The sequence below is a fragment of the Zingiber officinale genome, chromosome 7B (assembly GCF_018446385.1).
Source record: "Zingiber officinale cultivar Zhangliang chromosome 7B, Zo_v1.1, whole genome shotgun sequence".
In the NCBI taxonomy this organism is placed as follows: domain Eukaryota; kingdom Viridiplantae; phylum Streptophyta; class Magnoliopsida; order Zingiberales; family Zingiberaceae; genus Zingiber; species Zingiber officinale.
This window is the reverse complement of record NC_055999.1, coordinates 103,884,965-103,910,920: the sequence shown is the minus strand read 5'-3', so window position 1 is coordinate 103,910,920 and position 25,956 is coordinate 103,884,965. Positions and strand designations below refer to the sequence as shown.

The window sequence follows — 25,956 nt, the reverse complement described above, 5'->3', positions numbered from 1 at the left end:
GGAGTCGAGTGGGCCGAGGTTGTTGGGCCAACCGATCGGGACGCAGACGCCATGAGGACGACCGATCGCAGAACCCTCGGCTGCGAGGATGGCGGCATGGAGGCCAGGGGCTCTGCGGCAATAGGCTCCTGCGATAGCTCGACCATCGAAGGAGTCCAGTCGGAGGATATCTCGGGCGTGGTCTCAGGGGCTGCGAAGGGATTCGAGGTGCCGACCTCAACCCTTTCAGCAGATCCCACCGCCAAAGCAGCAGAGCGCAAAGACTATGTTCGACGCCTCTTGCGCCTTAACAATGGTTCGTCAGAGGAGTCTGAACTCTCCGCTCGGACGACAGGCACTTGCTCAAATGGTTGCTTCGAGCCGCTAGCAACCTCAACACTAGGGGATTGGCTAGCCACCCCTCCACTCGCAAGGGCGGGAGTCGCTGTGCTCTCATCTTGAGAGTCGACCGGCTATAGGCCGCGGCTTGCCAATTCTTCAGTAGCAACCGCTTCGATCTGGGTGTTCTGAAACTTCGCAAGGCCGTACATCCGAGCACACAACATGACTTCGGCTACAAAAGAAGCAGAAAAATCAATTAGAATCAAAGGAAAAACGTACATGGAACCTCTTACCTAAGCTGGTCGGGAGCCCAGTGCAGATCGGACTCAGGCCAAAGATGTACAACACATCCTCAAGCAACAACTTGTGGATGTCATTCTTCTGGCCGACCAGCATGGATGCGGCATGAAGGTAGTCCGAACGACTCTTGTATTTCTTTATGTTGGGTTGAGGTGGTACGCTGACCTGCTAGCGAGCCCGGAAGCTCGATCGCTCAGGGAGACGCACAAAAAAGAAGTATTCCTTCCAATGTTTATTGAAAATCGACATTTTGTCAAAAAAAAAAATACCCCGATCCAAGATTGAAATAGAAAGGTACACAGTTCGGATTGTTTGGGGTAATAGAAGTAGTGAAAATCTCGAGGAGTTAGAGGGATGTCGTGCATCCGAAACAACACAATGACGCTGCACAGAAGGCGAATGGAATTCGGCACAAGTTGCGGAAGGGGAACACGGAAATAATTACAGACTTCAACAATAAAGGGATAGATAGGGAAGCGGAGACCAACAACAAATAGGTCCCCGAATAGACAGATGGTGCCGGTCGGCGGTTCATTTGGCCGATCGGATGAGGAAGCTAAAATGATCTCGTGATCAGGAGGAATCTAAAAAGAGTTCTTGAGGCTCTTAGCGTCGCCCGCATCGAACCTGGTCTCTATGGTGGTGTACCAGAGTCCGGGAGGGGGGGTCCGACGGCTAAGAAGAACTAGCCATTGTGAAAGAAGCAAAAACGGCGGAAGAAACGTGATTGAAAGAGCGAAAAGACCACTAGAAGGTCACCAAGAACGGGAAGAAGCCGGAGATCGAAGGCAAGTGAAGAAGGAAGGAAGCTTACGAAGATGTAGATCGTCGGAAGAAAAATGGTCGAAGAAGACGCACAGAAGGCCGTCGGAGGAGGAGAACGAGAGATCGCCGTAGAACACGAAAGTCGGGGACGCGGCTGCAGAAGTGGAGAAGGCGACTAGGAAGCGAGCTCATATAACCCGGGCTTGGCTGACTGGAGCCGTCCGATCTAGGTCGTGAAAACCTAGGCGACGATCCGACTATTGAATTCAAGCCGCCAAACGTCGCCATCAATGCCTGTCACGTCAGACGTGCGACGGCTGCAGGCATGACACGTGGCGCGCTATCACTGGTCGGCAATTAAGATTGGCATGGGAACCCGCTCCGCCTTAATGAAAAAGGATTTGCATGCTTCCCGAGAAATCAGGGCGACGTCAGTCCTATCTGCGTTCGCCCAGGATAGACGGAGGAAGAATTTTTCTAAGTGTAAGCCTTTGCTTTCCCGACCGGATCAAAGGAGCATGCTTGATTGAGCGACTACTTTTAGAAGGTCGATCGGCGAGGATTAGGTACATCCTGACCGGAGTCCATATAATGATGAGGGTCGATCGGGAGGAAATCGGCGCACACTGGTACAGTCAGTCAAACTACAGCCTTCTTCGACTAGACTTGAAGGGGAGGCTTGTGATGCGGTGATAAGGGGGGAGGCCCCACCCCGATGCCATGGTGGAGGTCAGTACCATGGTGGAGGTCAGTGTCAAGGTGGTCAAAACACCCCTATATCACTGGCCGATCGGGGAGCACGCTCGCCCGATCGGGATAATGAAGACCCGATCCGACATCATAATAGCTCGGTCGGGTTCCGAGCTTCCGACGCTCAGAAAGACTGCTAGGTATCTGCAAGGACATGCTGAGCGACTTTTCCGTTCGTCCAAATAATGACTCATGGATTAGGACAGCGAGAGCGCCGGTCGAGCGACCTTCTCGCTCGGCCAAATAATACACTCATCCGAGCAGAAAGTAAGAACCTCGAGTCGAGCGATTATCCTTCGAGTGACTATCCCGCTCAGCCCAGTAAAAGACACCGTTAGTTGGATGTTATCTTTTTGGGAGCATGCGCCGTTGACAGGCGGCATGGTCGGCGGCTGGTTTAGAAAGAAGATCGTACAGCAGAAGCTTCCACTGTCACTTCAGAGATATGCTTGGCTCGTTAAGGTATTGTGTCAAGGATACTTTACTGATACATCTTTTCAGAGAAGGTTCGAGAAGCGTGCACTCCTTGGGAAGCATGCATACGCGCTACAGGAGGCCTATATAAGGGGGGGGGGGTCCAAGTTTCGACGGAGGTATGCAAGAATCTACTGTTGCTACCACTATTCATTACTTTGCTTCCACACATCGCCGGTGACTGACTTGAGCGTCGGAGGGCCAACTCTAGGGACCCTTTCCCTGGCTCGGCACTGACGCAGTCATAGTTGTAGGGTCGCGCGGAGTCATCGCACGATCAACCGAAGCGCCACATTCCCAACCCAACTTCCGTCACCTCGACTATCGGACATGATCAATGTCCTTAATAAATTTATCATTTTATATAATTATCATCACATTTTTTATCTTGATAAATTTATCATTTTACATAAGTATCACTATACTTTTACTATATTTATTTTTAAAATAATATTTTATATTTTTATATAATTTATATTTTTAAAATTTTTTATACATATTTTTATTTTTATTATTTTTATATATTTTATATATAAAAAAATTAATTTTGATACAATATTTAAAATATAATAATAATAACTCTCTAACTTTATCTTATATTACCTTTTAATTTCTATTTTCAAATCCTACTTTAACTTCTCAAACTTTAGAATAATCTATATAAAAACCACTTTTAAATAAGCAAAAACTTTTCCAAACACTCCATTAATCCTCTTAGCAGTAATTCAGAAAATTTTCACTGCAACGTTTTTGGAAGTCTTATATAACTTACTATTTAGGCAGGGAAGAGTTCATTTGTTATGTTTTTTTTTTCTAAGTGCACTATAAATACTTAGCAGTGGCACAAGAATGATTAAACAAAATAAAAACGAAAACAAAGAAGTATCAAAGTAATTAATGGAAATCCACACTGACCAAGTACAACGCCCATCAATTATGCAGATTAAGATGTTCAGTTGCATGGCGTTTCTCATCTTAATTATGGATAAATTTTTGTCTAGTATATACAGGCATCCAATACTCTTGGAAGTGGAAATTAACAAAACCACAGTGTCCAAACACATTCGATACAGGCATATTAGCTAATACATTTTACCCCATTTGTGATAGAAGAACCAGTCAAGACTTTTAAGCATCGTCGTCTTCAACGGTGTTTACCCTTTCGCACTCATCTATCCATTCACTATATCTGCAAGCAGACGAGTTAGCTAAAAATCCCTTGTGTTGAAACAAACATGGAGAAGTAGATTGACTTACATATCTATAGGCTCAGTGAGTGCTGCAAAGGAAAAAAAACGTGAGTTATGTAGGGTTTTTGAATGATAGAAATAGTAGGTAGATAAACAGCGGATGACAAAGCGTAACAAAGGGTCATAAACTCTAAAAATAGAATGGTCGACATTAATAACAGTAATCTATAAATTTCATGAAGAAACTCATGGCATTCCTCAGAAAACTGAGTAATTATTTTTACTGTAAAACAAGTTCACATGCAAACTGTAAACAATGCCCACCATCAAATTTATATACAGCAGCTATAGAAATCTTTCTGAAAGATGAAAAACCATGGACACTCTGGCAACCTTGTATCACTGATTTATGTTCCTCATGAATGCTTCTTACCATTTCTTTTGTAATTTTCCGACACATTCAAATTGTATTACTTTCCACTGGGGGCAAGTAGGGATTTGATCTCAGGAAAGTTCAGTTAGTTTAAATTAGGTTTTCATGATTTTTTATATATATAAAAAATTGATATCACTTCCTAACAAACTTTCTCCTAGAAACTCAAGCTTCTTAGTATTGTGGCGTACCTTTTACAAAGAGCAAAACCATGAGTTTCATTCTAAGAATAGCCAACACCATAATTAATGTGGGAAAAAAGATCACAACAGCTAGCTATCTATGATTCATCAGCAAGATGAAAAACAGCCGATCAGCAACCTATTCACGGCAACTTAAGTTGGGCTTTGTTCCCCAATAATTATCTTTGCACTGCTAGATAGCGCATTGCTTTCTTCCTTTGCTCATTTTGAGGGTATATAAGTCACATTTGTACGAGATAGAACCCCAAGTGAGAAATGGCATATCATAAATTGGCGTTGCCTTTGGAGTGTTCCTACTATATTAAGCCATAATAGAAAACACTTCATGCTATCCCTATTATGAAATTAGTAATATTCATAGATGGGCTGAAAAGGAATCATGATGTTAAACATTGGTGCAGCATGTCTGTATCATGTAAAATTGAGTTTTCGAAACCAAGTAGTCATACCAGTGACAGTAGTGCTGAAACTTTCAAGACATATCCTGCATGAAGCTTCACCAATCGAGTTCTTCATGTCACTATATGAAAAAAAACAGATCAAGAATAATTAAACCACCATAATACCAGAAGAAAATAATTGACAAATCGAATATCAACAAGGCAACTTTAGATAATATGATCAAAGTCAGAGGAAGGAAACTTCAAAAAAATGTTTCATTTGCGTTCTTACTAATTGAAGGTGATATTAATGGTCACTTACATGCGACATTCAACACTACTGCCATGGTTGCAGAAAGGGCAACAGAAAACAGTGTCAAGCTTGTCCATTCTCTTCTTTGGAGGTGGCTTCGCTTTTGACTTTCTCTTTCCCATTAAGATGTTCTCTTTGTTCCCTTTTGCAGTTTTATGATATGTATTACACCAAATATAATTAGTAAAAAACCATGTCACATATCGTGAAAGGAAATATGAAAAACAAATCCTAATTAAGAGGTGCTGTGCTCAAGCTAGAAAATAAAAGCATTCTCACAGATGAGAAAAAAAAAAGAGACAGATATGAAGAAATGACTAACCAATCTAAGATTCACAATACCCTTATGCCTCTAACTATAGTCACTAAAATGATTTCCACAGGAAAGGATGAAGCCTATGCAAACGCTGTCAAGGATAAAGAGTATACTATTACTGATAATTATTACTCGTCTTGAAGATATTCCTTAGGAATTGAATCAAGGCAGGCAAGAGGGGCACAACTACAGAAGATCAACGTGATACAGTAATATTTATAGCGAATCAGATCAATAGAGTTATCTCCAAAACAATTCCTTTCTTTTACATAGCATCAGACAGGAACCATGATCACATGCATGTGAAAATTACCTCTACAAAGGAAGGATTAATGATCATAGGGTAGGATTCAGAATGAGCATAGTTGAATAATCAAATTTCACCTCTATCCTTAAACTAAACGTAATTTTAGCCCATATCCGATCCAGATTCCCAAACCCTAATTTTCGTCCCCGCTACAACAAAAACAAACCGAATTGCAAAATCCCATCCAGTTAACAATCACGTAAGGAAACAACGTAAGAATCATAAATACCAAACATTCATACGCTACCAAAACGCAAGAAAGAAAAAAACCTAAATCCGCAAATCGAGTCGAAGGTCGAAGCAACGAGACGCAAAAGACGCCACAGAAGGATAGGCTCATGGTAACCCGAAACAATCGAGGAGATCAAAGAGATGAAAGGAGAGAAATCAAAGACTTACCTCTAAAACCGAGTTACAGCGACACGAGCAAGCGATCAAAAAGAGACGATGCCCAACGCCGATTGCCAGGATGAAGTCGGGAGAGAAAGAGAGCATATATATAGTGTGACGAAAGGAACAAAGCAATGGCCCAGAGACGAGGTCATTACAATCTCCTCTTTATGTGGGCTAGAGGCCCATTATGATGAATCTGATTCTCACAAATAATTTTTCCTTTAATAATAATATTTTTATATATTTTTTTTTCCTTTTTTTTTATTTTGCATGCGCCGACAGTTGACTTTTTTTTATTAGAGAAACAGTATTATTAAATGCTCGATGTCCTCCCGCATGCTGACGCCAAACGGACAGCCATGGTGGCTCCGGCGCACCACCGTCGCCGCCTCGTCCTCTTCCTCCTCTTCACCGTTTCCCCTCTCCTCCTGGCCCAGGAACAGCTGGATTACCCATCCGCCAACCTCTCCACGCGTTGGGTCAACAACCCCTCCCAGATCCAGCACAACGGCACCTTCGACGACGGCTCCCAAGTGCGGTCCATCCTCCTCCGGCGCAACCCCCGCTTCTACGGCCCCACCTACGCCTGCGGCTTCTACTGCAACGCCGCATGCGACGCCTTCCTCTTCGCCATCTTCGCCGTCTACGCCAACAGCGGCGGCATCATCACCAACCCCACGACCGCCCCTCCTCAGGTCGTCTGGTCAGCCAACCGAGCCGCCCCCGTGGGGGCCGATGCCACCCTCCACCTCACCGACCTCGGCGACCTCGTCCTCGCCCACGCCAACGGCACCGTCGTCTGGTCCACCGGCACCGCCTCCAAATCCGTCGCGGGTATGAATATCTCCCAATCTGGAAACCTAGTTCTGTTCGATCAGAGTGGCGCGCCTGTGTGGCAATCTTTCGAACACCCAACGGACACCTTGGTTCTAGGGCAGACGCTCCAGGAAGCGCAGAATCTTGATGCCAACGTCTCCATTACCAATTGGTCCAAGGGTCCGGTATACCTAACTGTCCTTTCCGATGGATTATATGCATTCACCGCTTCTTCTCCTCCTCAAAACTACTATCAGTACACGCTTAATGGCAATAAATCTGCAAAAACCCCATCTTATGTGAAGTACACCAATGGCAGCCTCGATCTGTTCACACTGTTTGCTACTCCGGGCACGCCAGACATAACAATCTCACTGCCTCCGGCCTCATCCTCCGTCCAATTTATGAGATTTGAGTCTGATGGTCATCTCAGAATTTTTGAGTGGAACCAAGGATGGCAGGTGACTGCTGATGTTTTGGTGTTGGATGTTTGTGCCTACCCGATGGTTTGTGGACAATATGGTATTTGTTTCAACGGGCAGTGCAGCTGCCCTGCTGGAGGAAGTGCTAGTTCAAGCTACTTCAAGCCGGTTGATGGCCGGAGAATTAGTCTCGGTTGCTCCCTTGTGACTCCTCTTTCCTGCCAATCCTTGCAAGATCACCATCTGTTAACTGTTGATGATGTTTCTTACTTCACTTTCAGATACTCAGGAACTGCAGCATTTGAGAATATAGATGAGGCGAGCTGCAAGCAGGCTTGTTTGAAGAATTGTTCATGCAAAGCAGCACTTTTTCAGTTTGGGGGGAATGTTTCAAATGGATATTGTTTCCTGCCAACACAACTCTTTTCGTTGCAGAATAACCAGCCTTCTTTGACTCATTTTAATTCATCAGCATACATCAAGGTTGAGGCTGCATCGAACGCATCTAATAATTCAATTGTTCCAAGTCCACCATCAGAAAACAAGGGGAGTTCTGGTGTCGGACTTATAATAGGGAGCATTGTGGGTATAGTTGCTTTTGTTTTAGGTGGCCTTCGTTTGATGTATGTTCGAAGAAGGAGGAGGACTACAGAGGTGGAAGAGGATGATTTCCCAATAGTACCAGGAATGCCCACAAGGTTCTCATTTCAACATCTGAAAGAAGCTACAAATAACTTCTCCAAAAAGCTTGGTCAAGGAGGGTTTGGTTCTGTGTTTGAGGGAAGCATAGGTGACCAAAAAGTGGCAGTGAAGCGCTTGGATGGAGTAGGCCAAGGGAAGAGAGAATTCTTAGCAGAAGTTGAGACGATCGGTAGCATTCATCACATCAATCTGGTAAAGTTAATTGGATTCTGCGCTGATAAGTCGAACAGGCTCTTAGTTTACGAGTACATGTCTAATGGATCACTTGATAAGTGGATATTCAGCAAGGACCAAAATCACACTCTTGATTGGCAAACTATATGTAAGATTATCACTGACATAGCCAAGGGTTTGTCTTATATTCATGAAGAATGTAGACAACGCATAGCTCATTTGGATATCAAGCCTCAAAACATCCTCTTGGACGACAAGTTTAATGCTAAGGTGTCTGATTTTGGATTAGCCAAGCTGATCGACAGAGATCAAGAGCAAGTAATGACTAGAATGAGAGGCACCCGCGGATATTTAGCACCTGAGTGGTTGACATCAGTAATAACTGAGAAAGTCGACGTGTATAGCTTCGGTGTTGTGGTTGTCGAAATTGTCTGTGGAAGAAAAAATTTAGACTACTCTCAGCCTGAAGAGAGCATTCACCTAATTAGTTTACTACAAGAAACAATCAAAATGAACAAGCTGGAAGAGATATTTAGTCATGACAACGATATGAAGCTTTACCTTGAAGAAGCCATTAAGATGATCAAATTAGCGGTATGGTGTTTACAGATTGACTGTAGTAAAAGGCCTTCCATGTCTACTGTTGTGAAAGTTTTGCAAGGTGCAGCAACCATAGAAACTGATTTGGATTATGACATTGTTACGACAGCTCATCTAATGAGAAAACAGCGAGATAATTACCTTTTGGATGCTTCATCAACTCCATCAGCATCTCTTTTATCAGGTCCTCGATAATTGACTCAATTTGTGTGAGAAGGATATTGTGTATCAGTGTGGAAAGCAATCTAAGCTTTGTAAGTATTGCATTCATAATAAAAGATTGTCAAAACTTTCTTATTCTGTTCTTTGATAAGGTCACTTTTGTTTATACCCGTGGATTTCGAAGTATGCAGATATGGCATCAAACTTTTTGTGTTTGTTTGTTTTTGTTGATCCTATCCTTGATCTTGTACACAGTCTTATCATATTTTGCACGGAGATATTTTTGATACTACCTTTAGGTTATTAAGAAGTAATTTTACGGTTATACCAAAACTCCCATTATATTATTATAAAATATAAAAATTATATATATGATATTACATATACTCTTCAACACAACAACTATATGGATGAAACGAAAAGAGAATAGAAGCCTTACCCTCTTTTTAGATGGTCTCGACTAGCTTCGACGATAAGAAAAGTAAAATAATAGTTGCTCTTATTAGAGAGAAAGAGGACTAAGATTGCATTTAGTCGGCTAGAGAAGGAAAAGATGGTGTGTACATGAGAAAAAAGTTTTTTTAAAATAATTTCCTAATGTATTTTAAATCGATTGAATCAGTTTAATAACTAAACTTTATTAAGTCAAATTAATCCCAATTTAGATGAATATATTTCTTGTCTTCATGTCTACTCATGGATTTTATTTGACCATTTTAAATTAGTACCTTCATTTCATGTTTGATTATTCAATTTGTTTGTTTATTTATTTTGTTAAAAAAATTCAATACTTAATAATTGGGGCGGGCTAGAGTTCATGGCATGCCTAACATCAAGGAGATCAAATCCTTTGGTCCACAATCTCTAATTTTTTCTTGGTCTTTTTTGTAATTAGCATCTCGGGTCGTAATCGGAATCTGGCTAAAATTGACTATGATCTCCCCTGCTTGACACCATACAATTCGTCTATAACCGACGACCTCCGACCGCCTAGCTGGACCTAAAATTATAACATATGTGAAAAGATAAATCTAAAAAAAGATCACAACCAATTTTGATCAGATTCAGGCCCGGCTCAAGGCATAGGCCATTAAGGCCTATGCCTAGGGCCCCCAAAAAAATTAAGGCCCTTTATTATTTAAAAATAAATAAATATATTTAATATCTAATATTTGCATTTAACAGCTATACTGTGCAGTCTCCAAGCTGCATTATGCACACACGCATGCATATTTTGTTCTAATTTGACTTGCTTCGATTTTCGTTATAGTGCTCTCTAGATTTTGCTTCAGATTTTGCATTGATTCCAATGCAACGATTTTGCTTTGTTTCAATATCCATAGTGCTCTTCCCAATGACAACTATATTTAATTATATATTAATTATAATTATTATATTCTCTCTCATTTTATAATGAGTTGAACATCTACTCATCTAATTTCTTTTCCTTAGTCTCATTTTATAATGAGTTGAACATCTACTCATTCTCTCATTAATGCTTTATGTATTTTTTCCTCTTTCATCATTAGTTCTCTAAGAAACATCCTTCTCCTATTTTACTTGATAATATTTTTTTTTACTTTTTTTTTTAAATTATGGAAGAAATGGATTATGAACCTAAACCTAAATTATTAGCAATTGCATCAGAATTTCCTTATATATTTGTGTCGATAATAGTCAAACTTTGAAACATCATCAAATTAAAATTACACGACATGAATTTTTAAATCTAATTTATTTTTTTAAAAAATAAATCCGTCGTTATCGGTCTCAAGTCTGAATAAAAAAGAATAAAAAAAATAATTTTTTCAAAAATATTATTAAAGATCTAATATTAGATTTTTTTTTTCCCCTAGGGCCTCGTGAAATTGGAGACGACCCTGATCAAATTTTTATGGGAAAATTTGCATGCAGTCCCCATTGACAAACATAACTTTGTATGCAGTCCCTACTTCTCAAATTCTTTGTTTTCACTCCCTAGTCAAACATATTTACCTAATTACCCATGATATTTTTAGACATAAAAAGTTCAAAAATCAGTATAATTCATCTTAAATTCAGTACATTAAATTTAGAATCTAGTATATTTTTTATCAAATTGATTACGATTATTTTTTCATCTTAATTTGATGGAAAATATATTCGATTTTCTTTAAATGATACTCAATTGAATGAAAAATATACTAGATTTTCTTTAAATGATAAATAGTGCTGAATTTAGGAGGAATTATATTAAGAAAAAAGTTGTCCTTAATTTAATAGAAAATATACTCGATTCTAGTTTAAAGTGCTGAATTTAATAGGAATTATATTCGTTTTTAGACTATTTGTACCTAAAAAAATATGAGATTTAATTTTGATAGAACATATACACGATTTTCTTTAAATGATACTCAATTGGATGAAAATATACTAAATTTTATTTAAATGATACTGAATTTAGGAGAAATTATATTAAGCAGGGAAAAATTATGCTCAATTAAATAGAAAATATACTTGATTCTAATGTAAAATACTGAATTTAACAGGAATTATACTCGTTTTTAGATTTTTTTTATACCTAAAAAATATGAGAGATAATTTTGATAGAAAATATACTCGATTCTAGTATAAAATGTTGACTTTAAGAAGAATTATACTCATTCTTGGACTTTTTATACTTAAAAAATCTGAGGGTAATTAGGTTATGATATTTACATGAGGGGAGTTGAAGCAAAGGAAACTTTGCATGTAGGGAGTGGAAACAAAGTTTTTTGGATAGAGGGACTGCATACAAAACTAAGAATGGAATTGGAGATTTTTCTCCACTTTACCCTCATCATCCCATCCCATGTGTAAATTATAAAAAAAAATATTAAGAATTAGACTCAACATCTAGCATCTCTAAGCGTGTCTACATATACGAATATCAATCAGATTTTTTGCCTTTTTTTTATTTTGCGTGTGGAGAGTCACCGTTGAATGTGATATATATAGCAACAGATTTTTTGTCTGCTGCGGTTGGCTTCGGTTAAAGAAGGGTTCGATCGACCGATCAATAGGTTCGGTCGACCGAACCGTTGACAAGTCAACTTCCAGTTGACTTGCTCCGGTTCGGCTCCTTGGGTGATTGCGGCCATCCGGAATAGGGCTCACCCGAACCTAGTTCCCGGCCTTCTCCTTGAGCAGTCTTCCGTCCGGCTTCTCGTCCCTCGAACGCCGCGCACGTTCTTCTCGCTCCACTGAAGTACTCTTCCGCAGCTCTCTTGTCCTTCGGACGCACCGAGCCCGTCGGCTCCCTTCCCGTGTCGTTCTTCTCGCTAGCTGCGTCTTCCGCTTGACTTCCTGCGCTCCTAAGTTCCTGCACACTCAGACACAGGATTCAGACAAAATGCAGGACCTAACCAACTTGGTTGATCACATCAAAACTATCACGCGATCCAACATATACCAGTGGGCGAGAAAAACGTGCACGACGTTCGAGGGATGTAAAGCCGGGACGGAAGACTGCTCGAGGAGAAGGTCGGGAATTGAGTTCGGGTGAGCCCTATTTCGGTTGGCCGAAATCACCCAAGCGATCGGATATTCGGAAGAAGAAAAGAAGACGAAGTGAGCTGACCTCACTGCTCAAGGCGCCTCCAACAAGTGTTGAAGGTGCCTTCAACAATGGAGGCGCCTTCAACACTACTTGAGGCGCCTTCAAGTTGGTCAACTCGACTGTTTGAGCGCGGATAGAGTTTTATCCGCTTGACTTGGTTGGAGGTGCCTTGGACCTTCGAGATAGGATTTCCAGGAGCTATTTAAAGGCCCCTGGAGCTAGGAAATCATAATTCATTCAAGCAATCAACTCTGTAATCATTCCTAGCAACCTCTGAGCGTTCTAAGTGTGTAAAAAGACTTCTCCGCCTACAGTGAAGGAGATATTCTAGTAGAGCTGTTCGATCACCTTGGATTAACAACCGTCTTGGTTATAACCAAGTTAAAATTCTATCTCCTCTTTTATTTTATTTGTGTTGCAATTTTGAGTTGAAAGTCTTGAGGAGGATATATTTTAATTTTTCAGGCAATTCACCCCCCTTTTGTCGACCCCGCTGCACCAACAATATATGCTAGAAAATGTAGCTTGCAGGCGTTTGTAGCCGGCGTCATCCTTGCATGCTATAACATAACATTAATCCTTCTAATATATGTGCGCTATAATGGTGTGGAATAACAAATTAAAATGAAACGAATTACTATTGGGAATGGAGAGAGGTGGTAATCTCTCACAGCAACTGTGAGATTGAAGACACCGATGAAACTTTCCCGACGGGAGCGCGAGGTCCAACGGACGATGGAGATGGAGGGAGCGAGAGAGAGAGTGGAGAGGAAGATTTTAATTTGAAAAATTTCCCACATAGAAGTTTTGAATAAATGGAATATTTAATTTGTAACTAAGTCAAGCTAGCGACGCTATGCTTGTGCGTCGCTCAAGATCGTGCATAAGGCGTTACCCACGATCACGTAAAAACGTCGCTCAACATATTAAATTTGTATATATATATATATATAAAAGAAAAGAAATGATTAAATTAAAAAAAATATTTCCACACAAACAGTCAACAGTCCCCATACGTAAAATTAAAGAGGAAAAAAGTTTGATTGATATATATATATATATATATATATATATATATATATATATATTTGATTGGAATATCAATTAATTTTGCGTGTGGGGACTGTTGGCTGTTTGTGTGGAAACAAATTTTTTAATTTAACCATTTCTTTTCTTATTAATAAAAGTTCAAAGTGTTCCTCCATGCTGGCACCAAACAGCAAACGGACAGCCGATCCTTTCCTTGGCCATGACTCCGGTCAACCACCGTCGCCGCCTCATCCTCTTCCTCGTCTTCACCGTTTCCCCTCTCCTCCTTGCCCAGGAACAGCTGGATTACCCATCCGCCAACCTCTCTGCGCGTTGGGTCAACAACCCCTCCCAGATCCAGCACAACGTCAGCTTCGAGGACGGCTCCCAAGTGCGGTCCATCCTCCTCCGGCGCAGCCCCCTCTTCTACGGCCCCACCTACGCCTGCGGCTTCTACTGCAACGCCGCATGCGACGCCTTCCTCTTCGCCATCATCGCCGTCTACGCCAATAGCGGCGGCCTCATCACCAACCCCACGACCGCCCCTCCTCAGGTCGTCTGGTCAGCCAACCGAGCCGCCCCCGTGGGGGCCGATGCCACCCTCCACCTCACCGATCTCGGCGACCTCGTCCTCGCCCACGCCAACGGCACCGTCGTCTGGTCCACCGGCACCGCCTCCAAATCCGTCGCGGGTATGAACATCTCCCAATCTGGAAACCTAGTTCTGTTCGATCAGAGTGGCGCGCCTGTGTGGCAAACTTTCGAACACCCAACGGACACCTTGGTTCTAGGGCAGACGCTCCAGGAAGGGCAGAATCTTGATGCCAACGTCTCCATCACCAATTGGTCCAAGGGTCCGGTATACCTAACTGTCCTTTCCGATGGATTATATGCATTTATGGCTTCTACTCCTCCTCAAAACTACTACCAGTACACGCTTAATGGCAATAAATCTGCAAAAACCCCATCTTATGTGAAGTACACCAATGGCAGCCTCGATCTGTTCACACTGTTTGCTACTCCGGGCACGCCGGACATTAGAATCTCACTGCCTCCGGCCTCATCCTCGGTCCAGTTTATGAGATTTGAATCTGATGGACATCTCAGAGTTTTTGAGTGGAACCAAGGATGGCAGGTGACTGCTGATGTTTTGGGGTTGGATGTTTGTGCCTACCCGATGGTTTGTGGACAATATGGTATTTGTTTCAATGGGCAGTGTAGCTGCCCTGCTGGAGAAAGTGCTAGTTCAAGCTACTTCAAGCCGGTTGATGGCCGGAGAATTAGTCTCGGTTGCTCCCTTGTGACTCCTCTTTCCTGCCAATCCTTGCGAGATCGCCATCTGTTAACTGTTGATGATGTTTCTTACTTCACTTTCAGATACTCAGGAGCTGCAACATTTGAGAATATAGATGAGGCGAGCTGCAAGCAGGCTTGTTTGAAGAATTGTTCATGCAAAGCAGCACTTTTTCAGTATGCGGAGAATGTTTCAGATGGAAATTGTTTCCTGCCAACACAACTCTTTTCGTTGCAGAATAACCAGCCTTCTTTGACTCATTTTAATTCATCGGCATACATCAAGGTTGAGACTGCATCGACTGCATCTAATAATTCAATTGTTCCAAGTCCACCATCAGAAAACAAGGGGAGTACTCGTGTCCCATTTATAATAGGCATCATTGTGGCTGCAATAGTCGGTTTTGTTTTAGCTATAGGTGGCCTTCTTTCGGTGTATGTTCGAAGGAGAAAGACTACGGAAGTCGAAGAGGATGATTTCCCAATAGTACCAGGAATGCCAACAAGGTTCTCATTTCAACATCTCAAAGAAGCTACAAATGACTTCTCCAAAAAACTTGGCCAAGGAGGGTTTGGTTCTGTGTTTGAGGGAAGCATAGGTGACCAAAAAGTGGCAGTGAAGCGCTTGGATGGAGTAGGCCAAGGGAAGAGAGAATTCTTAGCAGAAGTTGAGACGATCGGTAGCATTCATCACATCAATCTGGTAAAGTTAATTGGATTCTGCGCTGATAAGTCGAACAGGCTCCTAGTTTATGAGTACATGTCCAACGGATCACTTGATAACTGGATATTCAGCAAGGACCAAAATCACACTCTTGATTGGCAAACTATATGCAAGATTATCACTGACATAGCCAAGGGTTTGTCTTATATTCATGAAGAATGTAGACAACGCATAGCTCATTTGGATATCAAGCCTCAAAACATCCTCTTGGACGACAAGTTTAATGCTAAGGTTTCTGATTTTGGATTAGCTAAGCTGATCGACAGAGATCAAGAGCAAGTAATGACTAGAATGAGAGGCACCCGCGGATATTTAGCCCCTGAGTGGTTGACATCAGTAATAACTGAGAAAGTCGATGTGTATAGCTTTGGTGTTGTGGTTGTCGAAATTGTCTGTGGAAGAAAAAATTTAGACTACTCTCAGCCTGAAGAGAGCATTCACCTAATTAGTTTACTACAAGAAACAATCAAAATGAACAAGCTGGAAGAGATAGTTAGTCATGACAACGATATGAAGCTTCACCTTGAAGAAGCCATTAAGATGATCAAATTAGCGGTATGGTGTTTACAGATTGACTGTAGTAAAAGGCCTTCCATGTCTACTGTTGTGAAGGTTTTGCAAGGTGCAGCAACCATAGAAACTGATTTGGATTATGACATTGTTACGACAGCTCATCTAATGAGAAAACAGCGAGATAATTACCTTTTGGATGCTTCATCAACTCCATCAGCATCTCTTTTATCAGGTCCTCGATAATTAACTCAATTTGTGTGAGAAGGATATTGTGTATCAGTGTTGAAAGCAGCAATTTAAGCTTTGTAAGTATTGTAATAATAGTCGATCCCGTCTAAGTAGAATAAGGTTTGATTGTTGTGGTAAGAATTGCATTAATAATAAAGCTTGTCAAAAGTTTCCTATTCTGTTCTTGTGATGGGCTCTATTTTCGGAAGATATGTGACCCCGTGGATCATCCGGTTTGGTATGTGGCGGAACTTGCCACAATGAAGCGGCAGGGTTGATCCTCGGGGCAGCTGAGCTGGGGAATAAATCCCCTATCCTCGTATTACACCCTATCCGCTACATGCCCGCTCGGATGTTACGATTTACCTCCCTCGTGATGGCCTTGGGTCGGGTACGACGGGGGCGCTGGGGGCGAGTGTTTCGCCTTTTGCCACAATCCTCCATCGTCACTGCGATTCTACGATCTTCATTGCTATGGTTGGCGTTGTTCTTCTCTTATTGCTTTCGCCTTTTTCAGACTTTCTTCTCCATTTTCCCTGCTGATGTTTGATTTTGTCTTTTCCTTCACCTCCCGCGCAGGATTCCGAGAAGAAGCTATCGAACCCTCTGAGGGAGATCAAAGTCCAGTACCTCGTTCTCACCGTTTCCATCGGCAAAAGCGGCGATCGACTCACTAGGGCCGCTAAGGTAATGCTGTCATTTCGTTGACTTTTCGATCTAAGTGATTTGTCCTTTTTTGCTGGCACTGTTGTGAAAACCTAAAATTGGCCTTGGAATATATTGTTGGGTGTGAACCCGTTACAATCTGTGTGATCGTCTCAGAAGCTTTGTTTCACGCTTCTGAGTGCGTACCAGAGGCACAAGGACTTACAATCAAGTAGGCTTGAGCAGATAATCTCAACCTGTCGACTCTAGCGAGCCGATCCACGCGCTGAGTAAGTGAGTCGCAGACATCGTGAGTTGTCAAATGGCGTCAAGTTGCTGTTGAGAGTTGCTGACAGGATGTCGAGAGCTGCAACACGAACTCAGAGTGGATGCCGAGTCTAGCAGAGCGTTGTCTCCTTAAAACAGATTCGACCCCTCCGCGGTGCTCAGAGGATTAGTTGGACGTCTGTTTCTTTGGAGAAAAACGGCAAGATCACGACTACAACCGAGCCGTGACGATCTAAACTATATCTGAAAGCTATCACTATTTCTGTTGAGCAAAAGAAGTGCACAACAAAAGGGAAGGAAACATGGGGATTCAAGGAGGAATGGAAGCGTGCTCTTCTCATACAACACAAAGCTCACTCGAGCTCTTTCTCTGTCCTCTTCATTCCTCTCAACGGTCTTATATAGACCTTGTCTGTTCAACGTGGTTGGTGGCTTGCGTGCTTGCCAACAAGTTGGCTTGCGTGCTTGCCAACAAGTTGGCTTGCATGCTTGCCAACAAGCAAGCCACGTTGTGGCTTGTATGCATGCCATGCAAGCCACAACGTGGCGTGCAGGCAAGCTGGCAACCTTGGCCTTGGCTTGCATGCTGGCCAACAAGTTGCCTTTTGCGGACATATCGTGTCTTGACCGATTTTTACGAGCAATGGGGTTCACAAAAAGACCCCTCGGGTTGATGTCATTCGGGCCTTGGATTCTCACCCCCTTTGTTCTGAATCAGCCGGAAAGCTTCGCTTTCTTTGTGGGACTGAAACCCATACGTCGTGTTTCCATTCAACTTTTTGCCAACAATCCCCCACATGAATGGAAACAAGGATGTGTGATAGTCTTCAACAGTTGAGTCGAGTATAGGATAGATAGTTGTTACTCTTTGAACCTTCCCTTGTAAACTCTGTTTGCTCAGACGTGATGTCTTTGAACTATTCGGCCGTTGGTGTAAGCATGGACAGAGTTTTACCCACGACTCTCCCTGATATAGCTTAGGTCTTATGAGTGTGTTCGTTCTTGGCCATGAACACGCCTGGTTCTGTGAGAAATTCTAAGAATTGAGCCTCCAATTCTCTTCGAAGCGGCCCCACTTCTTTCTCACATAGGTGATCCCTCAAGAGTTGTCATCTACTCTTCGTGATCATTAAAAGCCCATCGGCTTACCCTAGTCTGGTCACTGGGTCATTGGGTTACCCCCCACAGTGTGTCTAGTCAGTGCAGATTAGTTGTCCCTTTGAACCTAGTTCTTGGGATCTCCAGTCAGCATAGGTTAGGTGTCCTCTGCACTAATCGCTGACAACGACTTCAAGCCCATTCTTCTTGATGAGCTTGCAACTAACTCTTGATTTAACCCCTTGGTTAGCGGATCCGCTAGGTTATCCTTTGACTTCACATAGTCAACAGTGATAACTCCAGTTGAGAGTAGTTGTCTAATGGTCTTATGTCTACCATGTATATGTCTAGACTTACCATTATACAGATGGCTCTGTGCCCGACCGATAGCTGATTGACTATCGCAATGTATGCAAATCGCCGACACAGGTTTCGGTCATCGTGGAATATCTTCTAAGAATTGTCATAGCCATTCAGCCTCTTCACCACATTTGTCAAGAGCTACAAACTCAGATTCCATCGTGGATCTGGTTATTAAGGTTTGCTTAGAGGATTTTCAGGAAATGGCTGCACCAGCTAGAGTGAAGACATATCCACTCGTAGACTTAAAGTCTTTTATATCAGATATCCAACTTGCATCGCTGTATCCTTTGATCATATCTTTTATAGTGCAGTCCATTTTCACGAGTATACCTCAAGTACCTCAGTACTCTTGTTATCCCTTTCCAGTGCTCCACACCGGGATTACTCGTGTATCTACTCAGTTTGCTTACTGCGTAGGCCAAGTCTGGTCGAGTACAACTCATCAAGTACATCAGACTTCCAATTACTCGAGAGTACTCTATCTGAGAGATACTTTCACCTCGATTTTTCGATAGATGTTGACTCGTATCTATCGGCGTTCGTGCCAACGCAGTATCACCCTTGGTGAATTTCTCAAGAATCTTGTCCACGTAATGAGACTGACTAAGAACAAGTCCTTCTGTCGTTCTAAGAATTTTGATTCCTAGAATCACATCAGCTAGACCCATGTCTTTCATGTCAAATGTTGAGTTCAACATGTCTTTAGTGGATTTGATTATCTTATCATTACTCCCAATGATAAGTATGTCATCTACATAGAGGCACAAGATGACATAGTCACTCTCTGTGGCTCTCATGTAGACACATTTATCACATTCATTGATCTGGAATCCACATTCCTTCATGGCATTATCATATTTTTTATGCCACTGCTTTGGTGCTTGTTTCAAACCATATAATGACTTCACCAATCTACAGACCTTATTTTTCTGTCCTGACACAGAAAACCCCTCAGGTTGGTCCATATAGATTTCCTCTTCTAAATCCCCGTTTAGAAAGACTGTTTTGACATCCATTTGATGTATTTCGAGATTCCATAGAGCAGCGATAGCCAACAATACTCTAATGGAAGTTATTCTAGACACCGAAGAATATGTATCGAAGTAATCAAGGCCTTCTCGTTGTCGGTATCCTTTGATTACCAATCTGGCCTTGTATTTATCAATTATGTCATCTACTTTCATTTTCTTCTTGAAGATCCACTTACATCCTAGTGGTTTACTTCCCGGAGGAAGATCTACGAGTTCCCAAGTGTGATTTTGCAAGATAGATTCTATCTAAGATGTAATTGCCTCTCTCCAGTGAGGTCCATTAGACGAGCTTACCGCTTCTGCGTAACTCCGGGGCTCACTTTCCAGCATGAAAATGATAAAATCCGATCCGTAGGATTTTTCTACCCGAGCTCGTTTACTCCGTCTAAGCTCAATCTCAACTGGTTCATCGTCTTTTTCTTCGTCTTGTGTTTCATATGCCCGTTTTGAGGAGCTAGCATCCTCTCGGGTCTTATACGGAAACACATGCTCGAAGTTCGAGGTATTTCTCGATTCGATTATCGAGTTCTTGTGTATCTCCGGTATGTGTGACTCATACACACAAAATCGATAAGCACTACTGTTATGTGCATATCCAATAAATATGCAGTCAACAGTCTTTGGTCCTATCTTAATCCTTTTCGGATCAGGCACCAACACTTTGGCAAGACACCCCCACATTCGTAAATATTTGTAGGACGGTTGTCTTTCATTCCACAACTCATAAGGGCTCTTATCTATTTTCTTCCGGGGCACCTTATTTAAAAGGTAATTATCTATTAACACAGCTTCTCCCCACATGGACTCTGGTAATCCAGAGCTTAATAGAAGAGCATTCATCATCTCCTTAAGAGTTCGATTCTTGCGCTCAGCAACTCCATTTTGCTGAGGAGTATAAGGAGCTGTTGTTTCATGTCTGATCCCATGTACAACACACAACTCAGCGAACGGTGACACATATTCACCGCCTCGGTCACTTCGAACCACCTTAATCTTTCTATTAAGCTGGTTTTCAACCTCATTCTTATAGAGAGCGAATTTCTCTATAGCTTCATCCTTACTTTTGAAAAGATACACATAACAGTATCTTGTATTATCATCTACAAAAGTGATGAAGTATTTATTCCCACCACGTGTTGGTGTACCTTTAAGGTCGCACATGTCGGTGTAAATTAGGTCAAGTAGTTCATTACTTCTTTCAATATGTTGAAAGGATGACCTTGTTATTTTCGCTTCAACACAAATCTCACACTTGTGTTTTGGGTCAAGGTGGAATGTAGGTATGCTTTGCATGTTTATTAATCTACGCAATACATCGTAGTTAACATGTCCTAGTCTACCATGCCACAAACATGAAGACTCAAGCATATAAGTGGAAGAGCTTTCAGTTTTATTTATCTTAGGCCTAATTGCCATTACATTGAGTTTAAACAACCCATCAGATACATAGCCCCTTCCTACAAACACTCCATTCTTGGATAATACAATTCTGTTCGACTCAAAAACAATGCGTAAGCCATGCTTGCTAAAAAGTGATCCGGATACTAGATTCTTCCGAATCTCCGGAACATACAACATATTGTTCAGAGTAAGGTCCTTGCCCAAGGTCATCTTCAGCACCACCTTTCCTTGGCCCATGATGTCCGAGGTTGCTGAGTTCCCCATGAACAGTTTGTCTCTAGTGACTTCTTCGAAGTTGTGGAGTAGCTCCTTGCTGCAACACACATGTCTGGTGGCTCCAGTATCGATCCACCATTGCCGAGGATTGGAACCTATTAGGTTTACCTTAGAGATCACGGCGCAGAGATCCAGATCCTGTTCTCCTGCCAGGTTGACCTCAGGCTTTTTCTTCTTTGGCCTTTTACAGTCCGAAGCCTTGTGACTCATACGATCACAATTGTAGCATTTCCCTAAGAACTTCTTTTTCATGTTTTGTCCTTTGGGTTGCGTCGTGGAACATTTTGGATGCTTCTGTTTTGAGCTTTGTCCGTGCTCAACAACATTGGCTTTTACAGTAGCCTGAGAGAACAGTTTTCTCTCCGAACTCTTGTTGTCTTCTTCTATACGAAAGCGAACAACAAGTTCCTCCAGATTCATTTCCTTCCGCTTGTGCTTCAGGTAATTCTTAAAGTCCTTCCAGCCAGTTGGTAGCTTTTCGATGATAGATGCCACTTGGAAGGTTTCACTCAGAGTCATACCTTCTGAGTGAATTTCTTATAAGAGTATTTGAAGCTCTTGGACTTGACTGATTACAGACTTCGAGTCACTCATCCGATAGTCCAGGAAACGACCAACAATAAACTTTTTGGCCCAGCATCCTCCGATTTATATTTCTTGTCCAGAGATTCCCACAGTTCCCTTGCCGTTTTCTTCTCACAATACACAAGATAGAGTGAGTCGGCAAGATTGTTGAGGATGTAGTTTCGACAGAGGAACTCAGAATCATTCCATTTGTCGATCAGAAGGAGGGTGTTCACCTCATCTACACCCTTAACAACCTTGGGAGTTTCCTCGGTCAAGATACGTGCCAGACCTAGTGTGGTTAAGTAGAAGAACATCTTCTGCTGCCACCGTTTGAAATTCACTCCTGTGAACTTTTCTCGCTTTTCCCCATGATTAATTGACACATTCCCAATTGGGGCGGAGGAGGCCGGCACATGTTGAGCCTGTTGCATCTCAACATTTCCTGCCGCCATGGCAACAGAACGAATCTGTTTTAAGTTTTGTTGGGTGTGAACCCGTTACAATCTGTGTGATCGTCTCAGAAGCTTTGTTTCACGTTTCTGAGTGCGTACCAGAGGCACAAGGACTTACAATCAAGTAGGCTTGAGCAGATAATCTCAAACTGTCGACTCTAGCGAGCCGATCCACGCGCCGAGTAGGTGAGTCGCAGACATCGTGAGTTGTCAAACGACGCCAAGTTGCTGCTGAGAGTTGCTGATAGGATGTCGAGAGCTGCAACACGAACTCAGAGTGGATGCCGAGTCCAACAGAGGGTTGTCTCCTTAAAACAGATTCGGTCCCTTCGCGGTGCTCAGAGGATTAGTTGGACGTCTGTTTCCCGGGAGAAAAACGGCAAGATCAAGAGTACAACCGAGCACTGGTTGTCGTGACGATCTAAACTATATCTGAAAGCTATCACTATTTCTGTTGAGCAAACGAAGTGCACAACAGAAGGGAAGGAAACATGGGGATTCAAGGAGGAATGGAAGCATGCTCTTCTCATACAACACAAAGCTCACTTGAGCTCTTTCTTTGTCCTCTTCATTCCTCTCAACGGTCTTATATAGACCTTGTCTGTTCAACGTGGCTGGTGGCTTGCGTGCTTGCCAACAAGCAAGCCACGTTGTGGCTTGTATGCATGCCATGCAAGCCACAACGTGGCGTGCAGTCAAGCTAGCAACCTTGGCCTTGGCTTGCATGCTGGCCAACAAGTTACTTTTTGCGGACATTTCGTGTCCTAACCGATTTTTACGAGCAATGAGGTTCACAAAAAGACCCCTCGGGTTGATGTCATCCGGACCCTGAATTCTCACCTCCTTTATTTCGAATCAACCGGAAAGCTTCGCTTTCTTTGTGGGACTGAAATCCACACGTCGTGTTTCCATTCAACTTTTTGCCAACATATATATTCCAAATTTTAGGAACAATGTAGAGGTAGATACGCATATTCTGATTCCTTATTTTCTTGCGAAAATCCACCTCCTAGTATACTCTCATTTGTCAAGTGATACCCACAATTCATATTCACGTTTCCCTGCTTATGTAGGTTTTGGAACAACTCAGTGCCAGTTTTCTCGAAAGGTATTGATGCTCTTCTACAAAATGCTACTTTATTAAATAATTTCAATTCAGTATTTCAGTGTTTCTCGTGAGCCTCTGTTGGTCATATGGTTTTTTTTTTTTAACAGCGACGTACACTGTCCGTTCCTTTAGAATCCGGCGAAATGAGAAGATTGCATGCTATGTCACAGTCAGAGGTGACAAGGCCATGCAACTTTTGGAAAGTGGTCTGAAAGTAAAGGAATATGAACTGTTGCGAAGAAACTTCAGTGATACTGGATGCTTTGGTTTTGGCATACAGGAGCATATTGATCTCGGGATTAAGTAAGCTCTTTGTTATGTTCTTCATTCATGTTTACTTTGAAATCACAGAATATACATAGCATGAAGACTCCATATTTTGCTTCGTGCATTGATATCTATTATTCTAGCAGTCATATATTTCTTTAATTGAATATAATGAAAAATAAAGGACCAAACCTCTAAGTAGATGATCATTATCAGTTTACTAGAACTATAGCACAGGGTTGGATAATGTAAATCAATGTTTCATTTAATAAATATTAACCAAATACTTATTTTGTATTTGAAATACCAATTTTGATAATGCAAATCGATGTTTCATTTAATAAATATTATTCAACTCTGAAGCATCATCACCTTTAGATGTTTAATTACTCTAGAATTTTGATTGAGATGAAGTCAGTTGGGTTTGATTCTGATCTTAGCTCTAAGAACTTTTCCTAGCATTCTAACTGTAGCCTTTTCTTAATTTTTAACAAAGCTGTTGCCTGCTTCATCTTGTATAAAAGTTTTATTTTATGAATTAGACAATAATGAATAATCTGTTGATGATTCGGTCAGAGAAATGGTTTGTTTCTTTACAATTTAATCAACACGTAGCGAATTTTGGAATTGTTATTGTGATAAACAGATAATGAATTTGGTTATCTTTATCATATTTGCTGAAATATTTCTATGGCCATAATTGGAGCTGTCAAGGAGGATTCTGTTATGGGAGAAACCATTGTTCATCTTATGTCTTATTATTAAACCTTTTATGCATCAATAAAAACTTGAGATGAGTTAGCTTAAAGATTTGGCCAAGCTTTAGGGATTTTTGTGGGAAAGCGAATCTTTTGAGAGACCATAGATAGAGTCAGATGATGGTCTTTGACAGGCTCAGGAATTTGCTTTAGCTTCAGACAATAGTGTACCAAATCCCTGTAGTGTTCCATTTTTATTAAAGTTCAATGCTTGTCCACTCTTGGCCGTCAATGCTTCTAAATGGTTATTTTTTTCTACTAATCTTAAAATTACCTTAACAGGTATGATCCGTCCACTGGTAACTATGGCATGGTTTTTTATGTTGTCTTGGAGCGCCCTGGCTACCGTGTGAGCCGTCGCCGCAGGTGCAAGTCAAGAATTGGCATTCAACAGAGAGTCACCAAGGAGGATGCTATGAAGTGGTTCCAAGTTAAATACGAGGGAGCCATCCTCAACAAAGCTCAGACAACAAGTTAGAACTTGAAACAACTTAACCTTGGAACTCGACCTGGGGCTAAAATTATTTTACACCAGGAGTTATTTTAAAACACTATTTTGGTGGTTGTGCCCAACAAAACTCGTTACTTACTGGAGTTAAGATCTGTTTTGGTGCTATTATGAATTTTTGGTCAATCTTTCTGATGCTGTCAGAATCTCCATTCCTGCAACTCCGGACCTTCTATTCTGCCGTAGCACGTAGGTTGGGGATTCGTACCGGTAGAGCCTCCGGTCTTCGAGAGCCAGGCAAGCCTCCAATGAACTTCCAATCCTCTGGCTCACGTGTACATTCACAATGCCTCCAGTCTTCTGGACACTACTGCCTCCTTGCAACTCTATCTACGATTTGCAACGCCTCAATGTCGTTAAATCGCCTCAATGTCGTTAACATTGTGATTGGAGATTTTTTTTTAATTTACCGTTATATTTGAATGATGTCCCAAAATAATTATCTTTTGATTTATATTTATTTATTAGATCAATACAATTTCACTAATTGAGTGTACGTTTTCTATGTGTATGAGATTAAATCATGCCACAATGATTTGATCTTAAATTAATTTACTGAATACCCGTAATATGATTCATAGCATGAGAGAATTTATGATTGGATTATAACTTGTGAGTATCTCTATATATGTAATTATGAATGTATTAAAATAATCCCTAATCGATAAATTGATGAGTTATGACATCATCGATTATGTGAAACTAGCACGAGTTATATTCCTTTGTCTAACCAAGCAGTTGTTCTTACTGTCTGGAGATATTGGAATGCTGAGAGTTAAACGTGAATACTAGTTATGGTAACTAGTTCA

General features: G+C 41.6%; 4 protein-coding genes across 4 annotated transcripts; 3 read left to right on the top strand and 1 right to left on the bottom strand.

Moving 5' to 3' along the window:
* Nucleotides 1-3,521: 3,521 nt before the first annotated feature.
* Nucleotides 3,522-6,297, bottom strand: LOC122006646 (transcription elongation factor 1 homolog). Its single transcript, XM_042562217.1, has 5 exons — nucleotides 6,152-6,297; nucleotides 5,139-5,271; nucleotides 4,886-4,956; nucleotides 3,868-3,889; nucleotides 3,522-3,799 (listed from the first exon to the last, which is right to left on the bottom strand). Exons 2-5 carry the CDS (start codon nucleotides 5,249-5,251, stop codon nucleotides 3,739-3,741), a joined length of 267 nt encoding a protein of 88 aa, XP_042418151.1. The 5' UTR covers nucleotides 5,252-5,271; nucleotides 6,152-6,297; the 3' UTR covers nucleotides 3,522-3,738.
* A 106-nt stretch (nucleotides 6,298-6,403) lies between these two features.
* On the top strand, nucleotides 6,404-9,164 carry LOC122006645 (G-type lectin S-receptor-like serine/threonine-protein kinase SD2-5). The gene has a single exon (XM_042562216.1). It carries the CDS (start codon nucleotides 6,463-6,465, stop codon nucleotides 9,052-9,054), a length of 2,592 nt encoding a protein of 863 aa, XP_042418150.1. The 5' UTR covers nucleotides 6,404-6,462; the 3' UTR covers nucleotides 9,055-9,164.
* Nucleotides 9,165-13,802: 4,638 nt separating this feature from the next.
* On the top strand, nucleotides 13,803-16,561 carry LOC122006643 (G-type lectin S-receptor-like serine/threonine-protein kinase SD2-5). The gene has a single exon (XM_042562213.1). It carries the CDS (start codon nucleotides 13,848-13,850, stop codon nucleotides 16,398-16,400), a length of 2,553 nt encoding a protein of 850 aa, XP_042418147.1. The 5' UTR covers nucleotides 13,803-13,847; the 3' UTR covers nucleotides 16,401-16,561.
* A 7,012-nt stretch (nucleotides 16,562-23,573) lies between these two features.
* LOC122006644 (60S ribosomal protein L11-1-like) lies at nucleotides 23,574-25,630 on the top strand. Its single transcript, XM_042562214.1, has 3 exons — nucleotides 23,574-23,614; nucleotides 23,722-23,917; nucleotides 24,922-25,630. Exons 2-3 carry the CDS (start codon nucleotides 23,802-23,804, stop codon nucleotides 25,115-25,117), a joined length of 312 nt encoding a protein of 103 aa, XP_042418148.1. The 5' UTR covers nucleotides 23,574-23,614; nucleotides 23,722-23,801; the 3' UTR covers nucleotides 25,118-25,630.
* The last annotated feature ends 326 nt before the right edge of the window (nucleotides 25,631-25,956 follow it).